Source organism: Muntiacus reevesi, chromosome 4 (assembly GCF_963930625.1).
Source record: "Muntiacus reevesi chromosome 4, mMunRee1.1, whole genome shotgun sequence".
Taxonomy (NCBI): Eukaryota; Metazoa; Chordata; class Mammalia; order Artiodactyla; family Cervidae; genus Muntiacus; species Muntiacus reevesi.
Window position 1 is genome coordinate 69,958,260 of NC_089252.1, and position 19,338 is coordinate 69,977,597.

At 42.5% G+C, this 19,338-nt stretch overlaps 1 protein-coding gene across 2 annotated transcripts in view; it reads left to right on the plus strand.

Annotated features, from left to right (window-relative positions):
- STAC (SH3 and cysteine rich domain) overlaps positions 1-19,338 on the plus strand; it is a 113,798-nt gene that overhangs the window by 80,299 nt on the left and 14,161 nt on the right. For both annotated transcript variants that reach the window (XM_065932970.1, XM_065932969.1), the window contains exon 8: positions 899-987. In XM_065932970.1, coding sequence (XP_065789042.1) covers positions 899-987 — 89 coding nt within the window. The remainder of the gene's footprint in view (positions 1-898; positions 988-19,338) is intronic.

Consider the following 19,338-nt stretch of genomic DNA (forward strand, 5'->3'; position numbering starts at 1 on the left):
ATATAGTTATGTGCAGTTTTTGTTTATGTTTTCTAGATATGGCATCTATTCATTATATTATTATATATTTAAATGTATAGTTATACATTGTATATCTGCATGCATATAAAATGCTACACTATAAATATTACATGTTGTATAATTTTATCTTGTATATTATAAAGCAGAAACATTTATATAGCTATAACATTTATGTAGTTAATAATAACAGCTTATGTTTATATAATACCTGTAAAACTCTTATATAGTTTACAAATTAGGGACACAATAATATCGACCTCACAGGGCTGTTGTTAGCGTTGCATGTGCTAATCCATGTGCCATCATGCCTCTCACACAGCAAGCTATCAAAAAATGGTAGCTTTTATTTTCATTGTTGCAGTTTCATAGTCAGTGGATGGTGATGCCATAACCAATCAAATCAGTCTCAGGCCAACATCTTTCATTTTTCCACAGCATGAATGAACTTATTTCTGGATGAATACACCCAGATCCCTTTGATATTACTAGATACAAAATTGCCCATTTTAGGGAATAGAAGTTGTTTACTACTCTCCACCTGTCTCCTGTCTATAGAGAGAATATTCTCTTGCTTGGACTCAAGTCTGTATGATCTTTCATGAACAACTAGATCAAAGAAAAAATGATTTGAAGAAAATTGTAGTACTTCTGACAAAAAGTTCCACATAAATGTTTTCAAATAGTTTGTAATGAAATCAAACTCAACTAGGAAATTAAAAATAAACTTATGTTTGGAACAAAATAATAATGGTTAGATATTTAACACAAAAGATCCATACTCTGGAATTACATTTAACTTCTCCATTTCCTGTCTTCTTCCTTTGCTCCATTTCTTTATCCTTTCTTCTCTCATTTTTCTTTTATGTTTCTCTTTCAGGGACCTCTTTCCAAAGACCCATTACAGATGAACACCTATGTTGCCTTGTACAAATTTGTACCACAAGAGAATGAAGATTTGGAAATGAGGTAAAAAATATTTTTTGAAGGAAGAAGAATGAAAGGTTTAAAGTCAGTGGTGATGTATGTGAAAGAAAATAATTCAATTTGCGCTGCCTCCAAGTGCCTTAGAGCAGTGATTTTCAAACGTTAGTGTCTGGGGCTGGTTAATGCAGATTGCTGGGCCTTATTCTGGAAGTTTCTGACTCAGCATGATTCAGCGCATCTTGGGTGGGGGCTTGATAATCCAAGTTTCTAACTGGTCTGCAGGTGGTGCTGACGCTGCTGGCCCAGGGGCCACACTTTGAGAAGCGTGGTTAGTACATCATCAGTAGAGCTGCTTCTGGCATTCTTCATGAAGGCTGAGCATCAGATGCACTTGGCATCCTGTGGGGTCTAATAGGGAACCAAAAATGTACTTGTTGCCCAAATTAACACTGACTGACGAATCAAGCTAAAACTCTATCTATCCCTGCCAGAGACTGGCAGCTCCCCCGGCTCTCACCTAGAGGTTCTTCTGTTTCAGGAACCATCCCACCTCATGGTCATTGAAACAGAGAGACAGGTAGGAACCATCCCACCTCATGGTCATTGAAACAGAGAGACAGGTGAGCCTCAGGGCGCTCATGAGATCCAAACCTTTCTCTGGATCACAGTCTCATGTTTCAGGGGTAGTGTGGCTGGAGTCAGTACTGTGTCCACATCCTCCTTGCTGTGTGATTTTAAGCAATGTACAAACATCGTGTTTCCCTGGTTTCCTTACTGATAAAAAGATAATAGTGACCTTTTCCCCTAAGGCATTTGTGAGGATAAAGCAAATAAGGTTCATAAAGCTTTAGAACAGTAATGGTAGACACTCAGGAACTGGCCATCAGTACAGTCTTTGTAATGTCGCGTTCCCCAGGTTGTCCCAAAGAAAAGACTTCACTCCTTCCCTCTATTCATGACCTATGCCGCAAGAACTCTCAGGAGAGGGACTTGGTGTTTTCCAGCCCTGGAGCAGGATACAAGGGGCCGCTTTTGCAGCCACATGGGCCCTTAGAGATGGGTTCTTTCCTCCTCTGAAGAGCATGGAGAGAAAACCTAGCACAGAAAACCATTCATATGTCAGAGCATTAGGAAAATAGCCTCCATTTTACAGTGGACTCCATCATCCAAGTGCTGTGTCACTGGTCCTCCCTGCAGAAGGCTCTGGAATGCCTTGTCTCCACCCTGGAGCTCTCTGAGTTTTCCCACATCTCATGTGTGCTAAGTCACGTCAGTTGTGTCAGTCTCTTTGAGACTCTAGGGACCGTAGCCCACCAGGCTCCTCTGTCCATGGGATTCTCCAGGCAAGAATGCTGTAGTGGGTTGCCATTCCCTTCTCCAGGGGGTCTTCCCCGACCCAGGGATCAAACTCACCTCTCTGACATCTCCTGCATTGGCAGGCAGGTTCTTTATCACTAGCGCCACCTGGAAAGTCCTTTTCACATCTCAGGTCTGTCCATTTCCCTGGTGTGACCCCTCTGGCTTTTGCCTGAACATGGTTTTTCCTCAGTGAAATCAGCCTGCTCCTCTTCCACTTTCCCCAAAGTCCCTGAAGAGAAAAGAACTATCAAAAACCTCCATCTAGACCCTGTTTCCTGGTTCCATTTGCCATTGGGGTCAAGCTGGATCGCTCAGCTGCCCTTCCTGGTACAAGGCCCAGTGGCCACCGTAGCAGATGTGGGTGTCCTGCCGAAGTCTGGCGGCTCCCCCAGCTCACATCCAAGGTCATCTTTCATTGTTCCTCTGTGGTCTGCTTCCAGCTGATTCTCGGGCTTTTCCCGGGCAGAGTTCAGGCTTGGTTCCTGGCTCCTTAGATTCGTTCGGACAATTAGGTTCTTGTACATCTGAATTTTCTCCATCCTTGAGGAAGACTCACCATGCTGAACTCACTGGCTGGAGTTGTAAATGTTATCTAAACAGCCTGGTTAGGTACAGCAGAATGAGATGGTGTTTGTCAGGTGAAGCCCCATTCTATCAAGATACCGCAAACCCTGCCAGTCAGAACCTACCTAGGATTCATCACTGGTGTAGTCCCTTGCCCTCAACTGACAGTCCACGTTAACTATCTGCTGATGAAGACAAGGAGGACCTATATTTCCTTTGCAGTGGACAGTATATTGGGTTCTTCTTGAGATTATCATTTGAGTATCTAGAATTTAAAATTTAACAGCACCCCATTGTGCAGGCCCCACAGCTTCATCTTAGAAGATTGTTCTGAACGTATCAGATGGAAACAATAGCTCCAGAGAAGTCTGACTCAGGAGTGAGGTCTTAACTGTCTGGTGGTGGTCCTAAGATATTGTGCTTATTTTAGTCGGTCGCAGGCCGTTAACAGTCAAGTCGTCTGGTCACGAATCAAACGTTTACACTCTGCTTCAAGGCAAACAGGACTCTTCATTCCCAGGAATGAAATGTCTGCATTGCATAGACTGCAAGATTGGAGTGATAAATCATACTTAACTTTTTTTTCTTTGCAAAGAGATTGTAGGTTCCCATTTTAGAAGCCAAACTCTGATTCAGAATGTGTAAGGCAATGCTTTGGGGATTTAGTATCATTCCTTGAATGAACTAGGGCTTTGTGAATTATCTTTTTCTCCTTAAACCATGAGGTAGTAAAAATCCTTTTAACAAAACTCTTATTTTCATCCACCTTCCTTCTGACCCAGGGGGCATGCTGGAGATTATCCTCAGGAAAAAAAAAACAAAGGATATGTTTTCATATCCTTTTCAACATACCCATATGTTTTCATATCCTTTTCAACATACCCATATGTTTTCATATCCTTTTCAACATACCCATATGTAAAGGGTATGTTGAAGGTGTGAGCTTGAGGATAAAGGAGGTCTAACTGGCAAAGCCAACAGTCACAGATCAGAGCAAATGGCCCATCACTTCAGCCAGAGTTTGCTGTATATCTGCTCAATAACAAGAAAGCTTTTTCTGCCAATAGCCAACAGTCCAGACCTCTCTTCAAACCTCCAGATTCTACTCCATGCCTACCCCAGGAGTGCCTGGCACCCAGGACCTCTGTCCTGCCCCCCCCCACAAACCTGTCCCCAGGGTGAATGATGTCACCATCTGCCCAGGCCTCAAGCCGGCCACCTGAGGTTTTCTTTTACCCCATGCCCAAAATGCATTCAATGTTCAATTCCTAGTGGTTCTCTTTGCCTCAGGTCTGCTTTATCCAGCCCCACCTTCGCCTCTCCCTGGATTGCTGTGGGATCCACCTGGTCTCTACACCACCCCCACCCCCCTTTCCTCCCTTCCCATTTACTTTGGGTGGAAAGGATGCTGCAAAGACAGCCCAGTGTCCTGGGATCGTCTAAACTTTGGAGTCAAACAGAATGGATTCGTGTCCCTGCTCCTCTATTTTCTGACAACAGAGCATCTTACATAACTTTCTGAACCTCTGTCTTCTCACCTTGAAAGTAGAGATAGTAAGGCCTGTCCTTGTAGAATGGTGGTGGTTGAGTTGCTAAATCATGTCCATCTCTTTGTGACCCCGTGGACTGTAGCCCACCAGGCTCCTCTGTCCATGGGATTCTCCAGGCAAGAATACTGGAGTGGGCTGCCATTTCCTTCTCCAGGGTATCTTCCTGACCCAGGGATTGAACCCAGGTCTCCTGCATTGCAGACAGTTTCTTTACCGACTGAGCTACGAGGGAAGCCCTTGTAGGATGGTTGTCATTAAGTAAAATAACATAGTAGGAGTTTAACAGTGTTAATTCCAGTCAGTTCTGTTCATACTCCAGAGGTAGATGCTTCCTTTGCAGACATAAAAAATGAGGCAGAAAGAGATTGACATGAAACATGGGTTCACTGAGTATTTAAGAATAAAAAGTGTGAAAAAAAAAAAAAAAAAAGAATTAAAAAGTGTGGGCATCACTTGACCTGGATTTAAGCTCTAGCCAAGCTGCTCACTACCCATGTGACCCGCATGAAGCTTGAGAAGGCTCCACAAGCCATCCGAGCTTCTGCTTTTATAATACACGCATGAAGAAGAGAATCACTGTGCCTGTCTTAGGTCTGCTCATGACACACAAGCGTGTTTATTTTTTTATTTTTTCTCTTTTTCTCCATTTATTTTTATTAGTTGGAGGCTAATTAACATGCAAATCCATGGCTGATTCATGTCAATGTATGGCAAAAACCACTACAATATTGTAAAGTAATTAGCCTCCACAAATGTGTTTAAAACTCTCTAATGCCCTCCCGCTTCCCTTGGGTCTAGACCGGAATATTTACAGAGACGTGGTGGCTTCTCTCACCCTGGTGACTTCTCTGCTTTTCTGGCACCACTGTTCCCCTTACCTCTCTGCTCCATCATTTGTTCCCCAAAAGGACCATGCTTCCCTTGTGGCTCAGCTGGTAAAGAATCTGCCTGCAAAGCGGGAGACCTGGGTTCGATCCCTGGATTGGGAAGATCCCCTGGAGAATGGAAAGACTACCCACTCCAGTATTCTGGCCTGGAAATTCCATGGACTAGTCCATAGAGTCTCAAAGAGTTGGACACAACTGAGCGACCTTTACTTTCACTTTCAACTCTTACCAAAGAAATTTTCTTCCTTCCCTCTGTTCCTCCCACCCTTCTCCTCAGCCACCACCACCACCCCCCTCACACACACACACCCTCTTCCAGTTGACTGTTATGCACCCACTAAATCGCAACTATTCCTTGGTGCAACCTCGGTGAGATCCTCTATGATATACTTTCATGACATCATATTTCTTTTCAAAGCATTTTTCTCATTTTGTACTTATATATTTCTGGGATTGTTTGGTTAACTTACCTCTCCCTTGTAAAGCCCATGAGAACAAATCTGTATTTGTTAAATAACCCTGTGTCCCTGGAGTATAGGCCAGTTCTTAAGACTTCAGTTCAGTTCAGTTCAGTCTCTCAGTTGTGTCCTATTCTTTGCGACCCCATGAACTGCAGCACGCCAGGCCTCCCTGTCCATCACCAACTCCAGGAGTTTACCCAAACTCATGTCCATTGAGTCAGTGATGCCATCCAACCTTCTCGTCCTCTGTCGTCCCCTTCTCCTCCTGCCTTCTATCTTTCCCAATGTCAGGGTCTTTTCAAATGAGTCAGCCCTTTGCATCAGGTGGCCAAAGTATTGGAGTTTCAGCTTCAGAATTAGTCCTTCCAATGAATATTCAGGACTGATTTCCTTTAGGATGGACTGGTTGGGTCTCCTTGCAATCCAAAAGACTCTCAAGAGTCTTCTCCAACACCACAGTTCAAAAGCATCAATTCTTCGGCGCTCAGCTTTCTTTATAGTCCAACTCTCACATCCATACATGACCACTGGAAAAACCATAGCCTTGACTAGATGGACCTTTGTTAGCAAAGTAATGTCTCTGCCTTTTAATATGCTGTCTAGGTTGGTCATAACTTTCCTTCCAAGGAGTAACCGTCATTTAATTTCATGGCTGCAGTCACCATCTGCAGTGATTTTGAAGCCCAAAAAAGTAAAGTCAGCCACTGTTTCCACTGTTTCCCCGTCTAATTGCCATGAAGTGATGGGACCAGATCTTAATTTTCTGAATATTGAGCTTTAAGCCAACTTTTTCACTCTCCTCTTTCACTTTCATCAAGAGGTCCTTTAGTTCCTCTTCACTTTCTGCCATAAGGGTGGTGTCATCTGCATATCTGAGGTTATTGATATTTCTCCCAGCAATCTTGATTCCAGCTTGTGCTTCTTCCAGCCCAGCATTTCTCATGATGTACTCTGCATATAAGTTAAATAAGCAGGGTGACAATACACAGCCTTGACGTACTCCTTTTCCTATTTGGAACCAGTCTGTTGTTCCATGTCCAGTTCTAACTGTTGCTTCCTGACCTGCATACAGGTTTCTTAAGAGGCAGGTCAGGTGGTCTGGTATTCCCATCTCTTTCAGAATTTTCCACAGTTTGTTGTGATCCACACAGTCAAAGGCTTTGGCATAGTCAATAAAGCAGAAATAGATGTTTTTCTGGAACTCTCTTGCTTTTTCAATGATCCAGCGGATCTTGAGACTTAGTAGATGCGTAATAAATATTTCATGAATGAATGAGTAAGTATTGTGGAGATTAAATGAATGAACTAGTGTTGTCCCTGGCATATACAATTAGTGGGCAAATAGAGTCCATGATAATAGCATGGAAGCTATAAAGGAGGAAGCTAACCCAGCTCAGCGTGGTTTACCAGGACCTGTTTCCTGAAGGAGATGGGCCTTGAACTCAGGATGAATATGATTTGTTGAGAAGAAATTGTAGAAAAAGAGACCAACAGTAGCCCGTAGTCATATTCACAAAGAACAAAGAGTTGAAGACAATGTGGAAGAAGCCCTGCTAAGCCAAACAGAGTTTGGTCATGGTAGGGTGAGCCTCAGGGAGAAGGAGTGTAGGGCTCTGCCTCCTTGTTCCTAGAGCAACTCCTGCCCCTCTCAGAACTGCTGTGGTCCCATCATTAGTCTCCACACACTGCCTGAAGGCAGAGGCTTCGCACAGTCAGCTTTGCTACACTGTCAGTGCAAACTTCCTTCATAAATTCATCTGCTGTTACCTCCCCAAAACTCTGGGGTTCATGGAAGCCATGATAATCTTTCCACCATCCTGGGTAGAGAGTAGGAGAGAACAAGGGTGCAGGGCGGAAAGGAGCAGTGTCTGGGGGTCACGTAGACCTGGGTCCACCTCCCTGCTCTGACACATCCTAGCTGCATCAATTTGAGCAAACTGTTTAATCTCTTGCAGCCTCCATTTTCTCCTTCCTAGGGAGACTGAGCAATGAGATAATGTTAAAAAAACAAAAAATGAGATGCTATTTGTGCGCAGTACAAAGTGAGGTGTACAGTTTGTTTAGATACCGTCTCTTCATCATTTGCATCATTTCACAATGCATTTTATTTTCCTGGTCTTCTGATCAATTACTCTAATGATATATAGTATATATATCTTTATAGATATATAGTTCAACACTCTGTCTTATCTTTGAGCACATCCAAGGAGACTTTATCTAATTAGTCTGGTGATAAGGAGGCTGTGACACCGTCTCTTACCTTCTGAGTAGGTTTTGTGGTTGCTGACATGACATGCTCCAGGTATGGAATTTCACTGCTGATACACGAGATGGATGTGATGCCATCATGCAAGGGGCTCTCTTGCTGATAATTTGAGGTCTGATAACACCAGTGAGCCACTCGGGTTCCTCTGTCTGAGTGTAATGAGCTTGCATAGTAGATAACCTCTGTCATTAAGGGTCTTAGACAGTCTCCACCAAACACCTTTAATGTCTAGTTTTTTAAAAGTCCTGAAAATTACACTTTATGGAATGCCAGCCCAATTAATGAGCAAAGCTTTTTAAAATGCTACTTGAAATACAAACTGGAGAACCCCATAATCAGGACTGGCATCATGATCAGAGACTGTCTCATAAATTCACAAAAGCCGTGTGTCCGTCATTCTCCTGACCATGTACGTGACTGTGTGTGACACACTCACATATGCACATACATCCCTACACACTCACAGTCAGATACAAACTCACACACAGCCACACACACACGCACACATTCAGACATGCACACTCAAATACACGTGCATTTATACACATACATATTAGCAAAAGCTTGATAACCCCTGCTTAGCCTTTTGATGAAAGTAAATCCTGCTGTCCATATTTGCAATGTAACTTGTCTCATTGAAAGTCTGCAAAATATTCTTGGAGATATCACTTACTAATTCACATTGATGCATATTTTTAAAATCTGTAAGAATAACTTCAGTGGCTTGGCCAAGTTGACGTATTATTTAAATAGTCAGCATACATAAATAACTCTGAGTAAGCATGAACCCCTAAAACATTGGTAGGGACTCTGAAATAAAAGATCAAGCACAAACAAAAAACTCAAGGGTTCAAATACACATTTAAGTGACCATGTATGTCTATTCCAAAGAATCCATTTTGGTTTTCCACATCTAAATCATTTTCATTTTTATTAGTTCTCCCCAAACAGATTTATATGATAATGGCCATGTTTTATAAGGGGTGAAGAGGAGAGGAAAAATTCCTATGAGCCAAAAGAGGGAATGAGGAAACCGCTGTTTGAATATTATTAAATTTTAAGAGAGATGTAAATTAATTGCCACTCAATCTGTTTGTGTCAGAATAGCTAAATTTGGGGGCCATAAGAGAAAAACATATCTTCTTTTGTAACTCCAAATTAGATTCCTGATTTAAAGTCTTGAATTGCCAAACTCTTTCTTGGAAGTCATGAGTACCAGATTTTTCTGTGTGCGAGTCTGAACAAAACCAGGCAACCAATTGTCCCATTAGCTGATATTCACAAAAACCTCTGGAGGTGGGATGGGCTGAATTCACCTCTTCCTGATTTATTGAAAGCACCACTTGAAATAAGGTCAAATGGGGCTTTAACCCTTGTGCAGCTATCTCCAGGATTTGTGTCATGTGCCACCGCTCATCTCGTGGTGAATGAGATGTAGTTCACAGGCCCTGTTATCAAAGAGCTCCCACGGCCATAAGGCTGCAGGCCCTCGACAAGAAAGTCCCTTCGATATGAGGTCTTGTGGGCAGGGAGGTAGTTCCAGATACTGCTGCTGCACCTCAGGGAGACGCTGAAACATCAACTGGAGCGAATCCGGTCTTCCGACTTTTCGACCACATGATCCCACTGCAGAATAGAACTGTGATCTAAAATTTAGAAGGAAGAGAGGAAGAAAGCTAATATTTAAGGAGCATATACTGTGTATCAAGGGCTTCCCTGGTGGCTCAGATGGTAAAGAATCTGCCTGCAATGCAGGAGACCTGGGTTCAATCCCTGGATGGGGAATATCTCCTGGAGAAGGAAATGGCAACTCACTCCAGTATTCTTGCCTAGAGAATTCCATGGACAGGGGAGCCTGGTGGGCTACAGTCTATGGGGTGCAAAGAGTTGGACACAACTGAACAACTAACACTTTCACTGTGTATCAAGTTATTTACACTACATAATTTCATTTAATCTTTTTTTTTTTTTTTTTTTTTTTTAATATTATTTTATTAGTTGGAGGCCAATCACTTTACAACATTTCAGTGGGTTTTGTCATACATTGACATGGATCAGCCATATAGTTACATGTATTCCCCATCCCGATCCCCCCTCCCACCTCCCTCCCCACCCGACTCCTCAGGGTCCTCCCAGTGCACCAGGCCCGAGCACCTGACTCATGTATCCCACCTGGGCTGGTGGTCCGTTTCACCATAGATAATATACATGCTGTTCTTTCAAAACATCCCACCCTCACGTTCTCCCCCAGAGTTCAAAAGTCTGTTCTGTATTTCTGTGTCTCTTTTTCTGTTTTGCATATAGGGTTATCGCCACCATCTATCTAAATTCCGTATATATGTGTTAGTATACTGTAATGTTCTTTATCTTTCTGACTTACTTCACTCTGTATAATGGGCTCCAGTTTCATCCATCTCATTAGAACTGATTCAAATGAATTCTTTTTAACGGCTGAGTAATATTCCATGGTGTATATGTACCACAGCTTCCTTATCCATTCATCTGCTGATGGGCATCTAGGTTGCTTCCATGTCCTGGCTATTATAAACAGTGCTGCGATGAACATTGGGGTGCACGTGTCTCTTTCAGATCTGGATTCCTCAGTGTGTATGCCCAGAAGTGGTATTGCTGGGTCATATGGCAGTTCTATTTCCAGTTTTTTAAGAAATCTCCACACTGTTTTCCATAGTGGCTGTACTAGTTTGCATTCCCACCAACAGTGTAAGAGGGTTCCCTTTTCTCCACACCCTCTCCAGCATTTATTGCTTGTAGACTTTTGGATAGCAGCCATCCTGACTGGCGTGTAATGGTACCTCATTGTGGTTTTGATTTGCATTTCTCTGATGATGAGTGATGTTGAGCATCATAATTTCATTTAATCTTAAAAAAAAAAGAAGGCATTTAAACAGCCTTGGGAAGAAGCCAGGGGAGATTTTGCAAGGAGATGGCATCACCGCCCATCCAAGACTTCCAGAAAGAGTGGATGTGAGTACCTGTACGGCTTGAACAGTGAGCAGTCATTCTCTCTTCCACTGACGGAAGGATAACAGAAGAATAATTCAACTATAAGAACAAGTGGTGTCAGATGCAAGCCAGTTGCAAATCCCATTCCAAAAGGAGTTATGGAAATTCACTGCAGGAGCATACTTAGATTCTTACATTCATCCCAGTCTTCATTCTGTAAAGACTGTCTTAAAATTCAGTAAAGCTTAGCAAATGGACACTTAGCTGTTTAGTTCATATTCCAAGGAGACAATTTATGGTCTTTTACCCTTTTGAGGAGAGGGAGAGAGAAGCAAGTCCAGGAACCCACAGGTGGAAGTGGAGGCTTGGAGCTGTTATCTGGGGAGGCAGACTCTTCATCTACTTGTCTTTCCATCCTACACTGACATGGTAGGTTTCCTCTCTGTTAAGAAAGACAATTTATATTAGCAGATTCAGATAATGCGTTAATTTTGCCCTTTTTGGTCACTCACATTACTTCTTATAAATCTATCTGGATTGTTAAATTTGCTTCAAAAGAACAGGAAGTGTGTGATTATAGAGTGGGGTTCATGAAAAGTCACTCCTGGTCAAGGATAATTTTTTAAAATTAAAATGATTACTGTTCTAAAATATAAAATGAGTACAGGTCAGAATTTTAATTTGAATCACTAATGAATGAGAGAACCAGTACACTTTCACATCTGATTCAAAGGAAAATTCACACAGCACCCATATGTAGGCAATCAGGAGTGCTGATGTGAACTTACAAATGGGTGCAAAAGTAGATAATATTCACAGGGTAGTCATTGACTACTTTCTGCCAGACACAGTTCACTAACATTTCTCGGGGTAAGGCTTATTTGCATTGTTGCAGAGATGTGCAGTAGCTCAAAGACCCTGAAAGGGTGAGGTGACCCAGAAGGGAGCAGCAGACAGCACCCCAGGTCAGTCATCAGTTTTGCCCATTTCAGGTTCTTCCAAATTGTCCCTGACAGCCCCTTGCATTCTTTCAACTGATCGGTGAGGTGGTTCAAGCAAGCAGCATTTTGCAGAGGAGAGAACGGTGGTTAGGATGGTTAAACTACATGTTACAATCCGTGTGAATCTCCAGGAGAACATTATTAAAATAGAGACTCCTGGGTAACACCCACACTGGAGACTCAATTCCCATTTGGAAATCTGTATGGTTAAATATTCCCTTAGACTCTGGTAATCTGCCAGGTTTGAGAACAACTGTGACTTAACTGACTTCTCCTGAGATGAACAGTGGGCCAGTGGCCGACCCAAATAGGATGCAGGTTTCTGATCCTCAGCCAGTGCTCAATACACTGGTCAGCACTGGGGCTTTGGCCTGTGGTTTATTTGGTAATGTCCTTCACTCTGTAAGGTTTTATAAATCCTCCATAAAATAAGAAAAGGAGAGCCCTAGAGACAGTGTTAGACAAAATAAGACTTGGTGTCTCGTTTCCATTCTCTTAAGTACATTACTGCTTGGCAAATGCATCAACTTAATTAAAACTAAATGTAATTCTAATGCACCAATTTGATTTAAAAATAATCTTCACAGTCACCAGGACATCAAAATGCAATTAAGGGCTATTTGAGGAAATTCTCTGATGCATATTATGCTCTGACGCTGTGCTATGTCAAGAAACCCAGATCTTCCCGAATATCACTAATGTGTTTAGCAGCCTCTCTCTCACTCAAATGCCTTTTTCAATTAGGTTCTGGAGAGCATGATCTGTGACAGTTCAGGAACATTTACCAAATCTCATCCAAATGGCCCTTTAGCTGAATCCTTTCTCTCTGAGCTGGTCTCTGGACTTGAGAAGGCGCAGGCCAGTCTTCTGGACGCCAAGCTTAAGACAAAATCACACAGCAGAGTTCAGAAGTCCCTTGTTCCCTAACCATATGCTAAGATTTTAAAGGCTCTGGACCAGGATAATGGAAATCAAGAAAAGGGCCTAGGGGAAAATTTAGCAATAGATCTGAAACTGATGGAGCAGTTTGGCTGGCTCCTTTTCTGTTCCCCTTGAGACTTCTCTGGTGGCTAAGATGGTAAAGAAACCACCTGCAATGCAGGAGACGTGAGTTCGATCCCTGGTTTGGGAAGATCCCCTCGAGAAGGGAATGGCAACCCACTCTGCTATCTTTGCCTGGAGAATCCCATGAACAGAGGAGCCTGGCGGGCTATAGTCCATGGGATCACAAAGAGTTGGACACGACTGAGTGACTTTCACTTTTACTTTTCTGTTCCCCTTGGCTTGGGTTTCTCCAGGAGATTTGTTTGGCCTGAGTAAGAGTGGTCGATGTAAGCTTGATTTGGGGTTCTTTTGCCTAATGAATGGGAAACTGTAAGAAATTTTTTAAAATCTCCAAATAGTTGCAGAGTAAAATGGGCAATTCTAAGGAGTTTCGCAAAGTTTGAGTGGTACAAGAGGCAGCATGATTTCGTGGACTTAGTGGTGGAATCAAACCCTCTTAGGGAGAAAGTCTCTCTTGATCTTCTTCCTTGTGTGTAATTGCTACTAGTCTCCCCCACTTCCTTCAGTGAACTTTGCTGTCCCCCCAGGCTCTGGGAAGGGTGCACTTCCAGCATCTCCCTGAAGTCAGCTACATGGGCAGTAGATTCCTCCCTCCACCCTGAGCCTGCCATAACTTTGTGGTCGCTACCTGGAGTCAAGGGGAAGAGAGAAGGGGGTTGGGGATGTGAAGAGAGAGAAACTTTTCCAAAACTCTGAATTACATCAAAGGTCAGTTTTTGAAGCCCCTAAAGAGGTCAAAGGTTATTACATTAAGCAGTTGTTACATTAAGTTATTACATTAAGCGAAACCTGAGGGGACACTGAATTGTCTCATACCCCAGTAAAAAACTAAATTTTTAGGAGGAAATCAGAATTTTTAAGCCTTTATTGTATATCATTCACAGTGCTGAAGGCTTCCACATAGGTCTTCTCATTTAATTCACATAGCAACTTTGCAAAGTTAATATAGTTCACTGTTAGAGAGATGGAGATATAGATACCTTGGAGTGTGTACTTATGTGAATATCATTGAGGTAGCTCAGTCTCAAAGAAGCCTGTTTGTTTGGGATTTTTGTTTGGGGTTAATTCCATACATGTCTATGCCCCTCGAGTGTATTTCTTCTCATTTAGCAATGACACTGTTAAGTTACCAGTTGAGATCACCAACATCTTGAGGACAGTAACAATGTCTTATCAACCATAATAATCACCATCTCTCGTGGACTTATCGAAATGTGTTCCTCAAGTCTTAACTCATTTAATCATCAAAAAAGTAAGAAATGTACTATTATTGTTGTCACCCAACAGTTAAGATAACTGATGCTTTGAAGTATCTTTTTATCCTGAGTACACACATGAGACATAACACGTGACCTCATTAAAAGGGTGTCACTGTCTCCAACCATAGGAATCTGTGTTCTACGTGGGGACCAGAGACAGGCTATATGGGGGCCTCAAGACAGCTCACAGTTGACCCTCTGGGAGCCCCATCCATGAAAGACTCAACCATCTTCATAACTTAACCTTGCAGAAGAGTTCCCTGTAGGTGGCTGGGCTTGCCTGCATCATTCATATGCTCTGTGAACATTGTGTCCTCACAGTCCCTGAATCCAGTGTACCTGGGTGAGGGCGAGATGGGTTGCTGTGTCCAAGTGGAAAACCAAATGAGGGACACAGAGGACTGCTAGAAATGACCCCAGATAGCAACCATCCAGCTCACATGCACATAAATACACATATACACATATACACACTCGCAAATAAACTCTGTCCTCCTCACCACAAAGCCATGACTCTGTAGGTAGCTTTGTTACTTTATTCCTACCCCTGTGGATAGCCCACAACCATGCTATAGGCCATCTGAGAGTCTTCCTCAAGGTTTAAGACCCATTTTACTGAACAAACGAAAAGGCCAGCTGTGGTGTTCTGATCTCTCTGCTACAAACTGGATTGTTTCTGAAGTGTATTGTACATTTTATCAATGTATATAACTCTCCAGTACTTTGGCCACCTGATGCAAAGAGCCAGCTCACTGCAAAAGACCCTGATGCTGGGAAAGATTGAAGGCAGGAGGAGAAGGGGACGACAGAAGATGAGATGGCTGGATGGCATCTCCGACTCAATGGACATGAGTTTGAGCAAACTCCAAGAGATGGTGAAGGACAGGGAAACCTGGAGTGCTACAGTCCATAGGGTTGCAAAGAGTTGGACATGACTGAGCGATGAGCAAAAACAACAACATAATTTTGGGTTACAATGCAGCAGAATTTTACCTGAACTTAGGATGTTCTGATTGATTGAATTAAGCAAAAGAAACAGGAAGATCCCCTGGAGGAGGGCATGGCAACCCACTCCAGTATTATTGCCTGAAGAATCCCATGGACAGAGGACCCTGGTGGGCTACAGTGTCCATAGGGTCACAAAGAGTCGGACATGACTGAGCAACTTAGCATGCACAAACTTTTTTAAGTGTTTGGGAGCCAGATGAGTTCATCTTCCATGGACTGTATAGTCCGTGGGGTCCCAAAGAGTCGGACACAACTAAGCAACTTTCACTTTCACTTTCTTTGGAGTTCCTCTCCAAGGTTTGGAAATATAGATTTAAATTATAAAATCTATGTATAATAGATCAGAATATAAAGTCATCTAAAAGAAAGAAAATAGCTGATAGACCAGAGCAGGACTTTCTACTAACAGAGTGTGATAACACAAAATAAGAGTTATTTCATGGAAAGGGCTCCAGTCGACACAGAGGCGTAAAACAGCTGGAGGCAGAGAGCCACGCCCTGGCAGTGTCCATCCTAGGAACAACCCAAGGAAGGAGAATTTTAAGCCTTAGGCCTCCATTCTACCAAGACCCATGGCAAGGCTCTGCGTCAGGAGAGCAGGTGGGCAGAGGGAAGGGGAAGAGGCCTGAGTTGAGAACAGGTTAGAAGAGAACCCGCAGTTGAGAGTGAAGTGTGTGGTGCAGCCACGCAGGACCACACCAGCAACTGGGGAGTCGGGGTAACAGCAGCTGGAGCTGTAGGGGCAGCTTACGTGTGGTCAGCAGCTGGGTTAGTGAGGTTTCCCAGGCTCCCCACGGGCTAGCTGATTTGAATAATGTCCCAGACTCCAGTCACAGAGGCTGTCCTGAGCTGTCCAGAGCCCGTGCCAGGGCAGTTAAGGATGAGGCTGGTGCATAATGCCCCAGAGCATTCGAGCCCCCAGAGGCAGGTGATGTGGGTTGTTAATTTAATCAGTTGTCTAAGAGGAGCTCATCAGTCCCTAGACAGAGTTTCAAAGTGGGTCAAGGCATTTTTTTTAATAAATTAAAAATATTATATTACACAGAATGATTTTACCTTAAGTGCCTGCTCAGATCAACTGCCCAGAGCCCATAGTGGGAAAGGATCTAAGGGGGGCTCAGTGGGAAAGAAGGCTGAGATTGCTGGGGGGTGCCAGGCAGAGGCAAGAGGGCAGCAGAAGCCCCACAAGCCACACATGTACCGACCCAGATATTAGAGAGTTGTTGTTTGGGGTTCAAGTACCGCCCTAAAGCAAGATCCTCCCCAAAATGAAAAACACATTAGCTGTCTCTGCCTCATGATTAGAGTATTTAAGTCGTATCAGTAAGAATCACTCATTCTTTATGCATCCTGTTTATTTCACTGATAGCCCTGAAGACAATTTGCAATTATATATTTATTAGTTATGCATACACATTCTATATTTATTATTTATGAAATGTTTAATTATGCATTTTCTTATTTATTATCCATCTTTTTCACTAGAATATTAGCTCCTGTGAGGCCTTTACTCACCGAAGTATACCCAATGCCTAGTAAAATCATCCTTTCAGAGTCGGTGGTCTAGAATATTTGTGGAATGAGCAGGTAAACAGAACAACAAAGGATAAAGGGATGAATGTAATTCTCCTCACTCACCAAGCAGTTTTCAGATGCTGGCAGCGCTCTTTCCTAAGACAGAATCCCCATCATGCAGTCGGGATATCTGATCTTTCTCATAAAATTATAGCTTGTATTCCAGTGAGTGCTTTATTCTAATGTGTGGTTTATTTCACATGGGTCATGGGCTCAGGGACTGTCTACCTCTGGGCATGGTCAAGATTGACCATTCAGACCATAAGTATAGATGTTGGAGGGACTTCCCTGGTGATCCAGTGACTGACTCCACATTCTGCAGTGCAGGGGGACCTAAGTTCAATCCCTGTCCGAGAACTAGATCCCATATGCTTCATCTAAGAGTTTGCATGCTGCAACTAAGACCTGATGCAGTCAAATAAATAAATACATTTTTTTTAGAAAAATAGATGTTGGATTCAGGCAACACTGTTTTACACCAGGGAAAGATGCCTCTTCCAGTCTTGATTCCCTACTTATAATTTCTGCCCAACCATCAGCAAAGTCACTCTAGTTGATGCTAACACACAGTTTCTTAGGTTACTAGGTTAAATAAAATCTGCTGGAGCTAGAAGGATTTTTCTACATCGACTTTCATCTTGCTGCTTAATTAAATCCCTCACCTGGGAAAAGAGTGATTTTCATCCTCCTTGCTTTCTGTGACATCAGTATGAAACTGTGACTGTTGAAATACCAAAATGCCAGTTGTGTTTAATGCTTCAGATGTAACAAGCCTGTTATATTTGGAATCCCCTACGAAGATAGATATTAGCTGAGAATTGAAAATGACAGCAGAGAAGATTGAACCAGAATAGCAAAGAGAGCACACAAATCTGCTTCCCTTCTTGCTCCAATCCCTTAAAGTGTGAGAAATATGTTTTTCTAAGAATATCTCCATAATAGTACTAGAAAATAACACTATCAGAGACCCCCAAATCTTGGGAATTTCTTGGGAGACTACAGCAAATTGAGAACAAGGAAGATGACCAGAGTCCAAAGAATGCTCAGAGAGAAACATCTGTGTAAGAGCATATTCAAACAGACACTGATCTCACAAAAGAGCATGTGGGTGTCGCAGTGGCTGAGTTGCATTAGTGGCCCCAATTCTTCACTGTCCCTGTATCCATGCTGTTTGCCATGAGACTTTACAATTCTTTCACCAGAGTTGCTTTGAGGCAGAATGACAATGTGTCATGTCAGTTCTGAGCCTACGCATTAGAAGCCTTACATGTCTTTCACATTTTCATTTGCTGCCCTGGCAATACCATGAATGTCCAAACTGGCCTTCTTGGGCATGAGAAACGTGGAATAAGGCAAAATCACCCCAGTCATCCCAGCCAGCACTCAAGAATGTGAGTGAACCTTTGAGATTTGGGGGTTGTTTGTTACACAGCATTATCACAGCAATATATAACTGATAACAGAGTCCCAACAGTGTTCGTTTATAACCCATTATTACTACTTAGAAAGAAAAATAGGCAGCAGTGGTGACTGACTGTAGAATTAAACCATCACCTGTGCTCTAAGAAAGGGAACCCATGCCCAAGGAAGTGTGCCCCTGTGTGGCCCAAAAGACTGAGAAAGAAAAAGAATTGGAGGTAGTTCTAGACCTTCAGAGCTTGTAGAGAGTGGTAGGGAAGGAAAAGTCAGCTTTACTTGGAGGAAAATAAATTAACCTTCTCCTTCCCAGGGTTAAGAGAGCCACCCTTGTTTTAGCCATTGGGGTGGTGGTGGGAGTCCCCAAACTGCTTGTCTGCTATACTCTCAAGCATCCAAAAATGAGATGCATCAACTGACACACCCTGCTGTCTTAAGCAGAGCTTGAAATAGTGGAGAAACTCACCCAGAGATTCACACCCTGTGTTTTCAGTTACGAATATAAAGAAATAGCCAAGAAATACAGGTGCAGGACAAAATCCCTTGACATGAAGGAAAAGTAAACCAATAAGATAAACTGTGCTTCCATTGCAGGGGGCATGGGTTCAATCCCTGCTTGGGGAAGTAAGATCCCAAATGCTGCTCAGCACAACCAAAAAAAGAAGCAATAAGACAAATAACACTCTAACTAATCCTAATGGAAACAAATTTAATAAAGGGAAAAAATATTGTTTTTAATATCTAATAATATCCTCAGCAATATCCATCATGCTATTCCGTCCATAAGATAAAGTTGACAAATGTGAAAAGGAGACATTCAGAAAATGATAAAGAACTCTTGGAAATTAAATTTTCCCTAAAACCCTCAGTACTGTAATAAATATTACAAGAGATAAGCCCATACACAAACTAAGCAATTAGGAAGATTAAATTGAGAAAAATTTTAGACTAGATTTCTTGTTAAAGACAGAAAATATGTAAGAAAGACAAAAGATATAGATGATTAATCTAGAAAGTC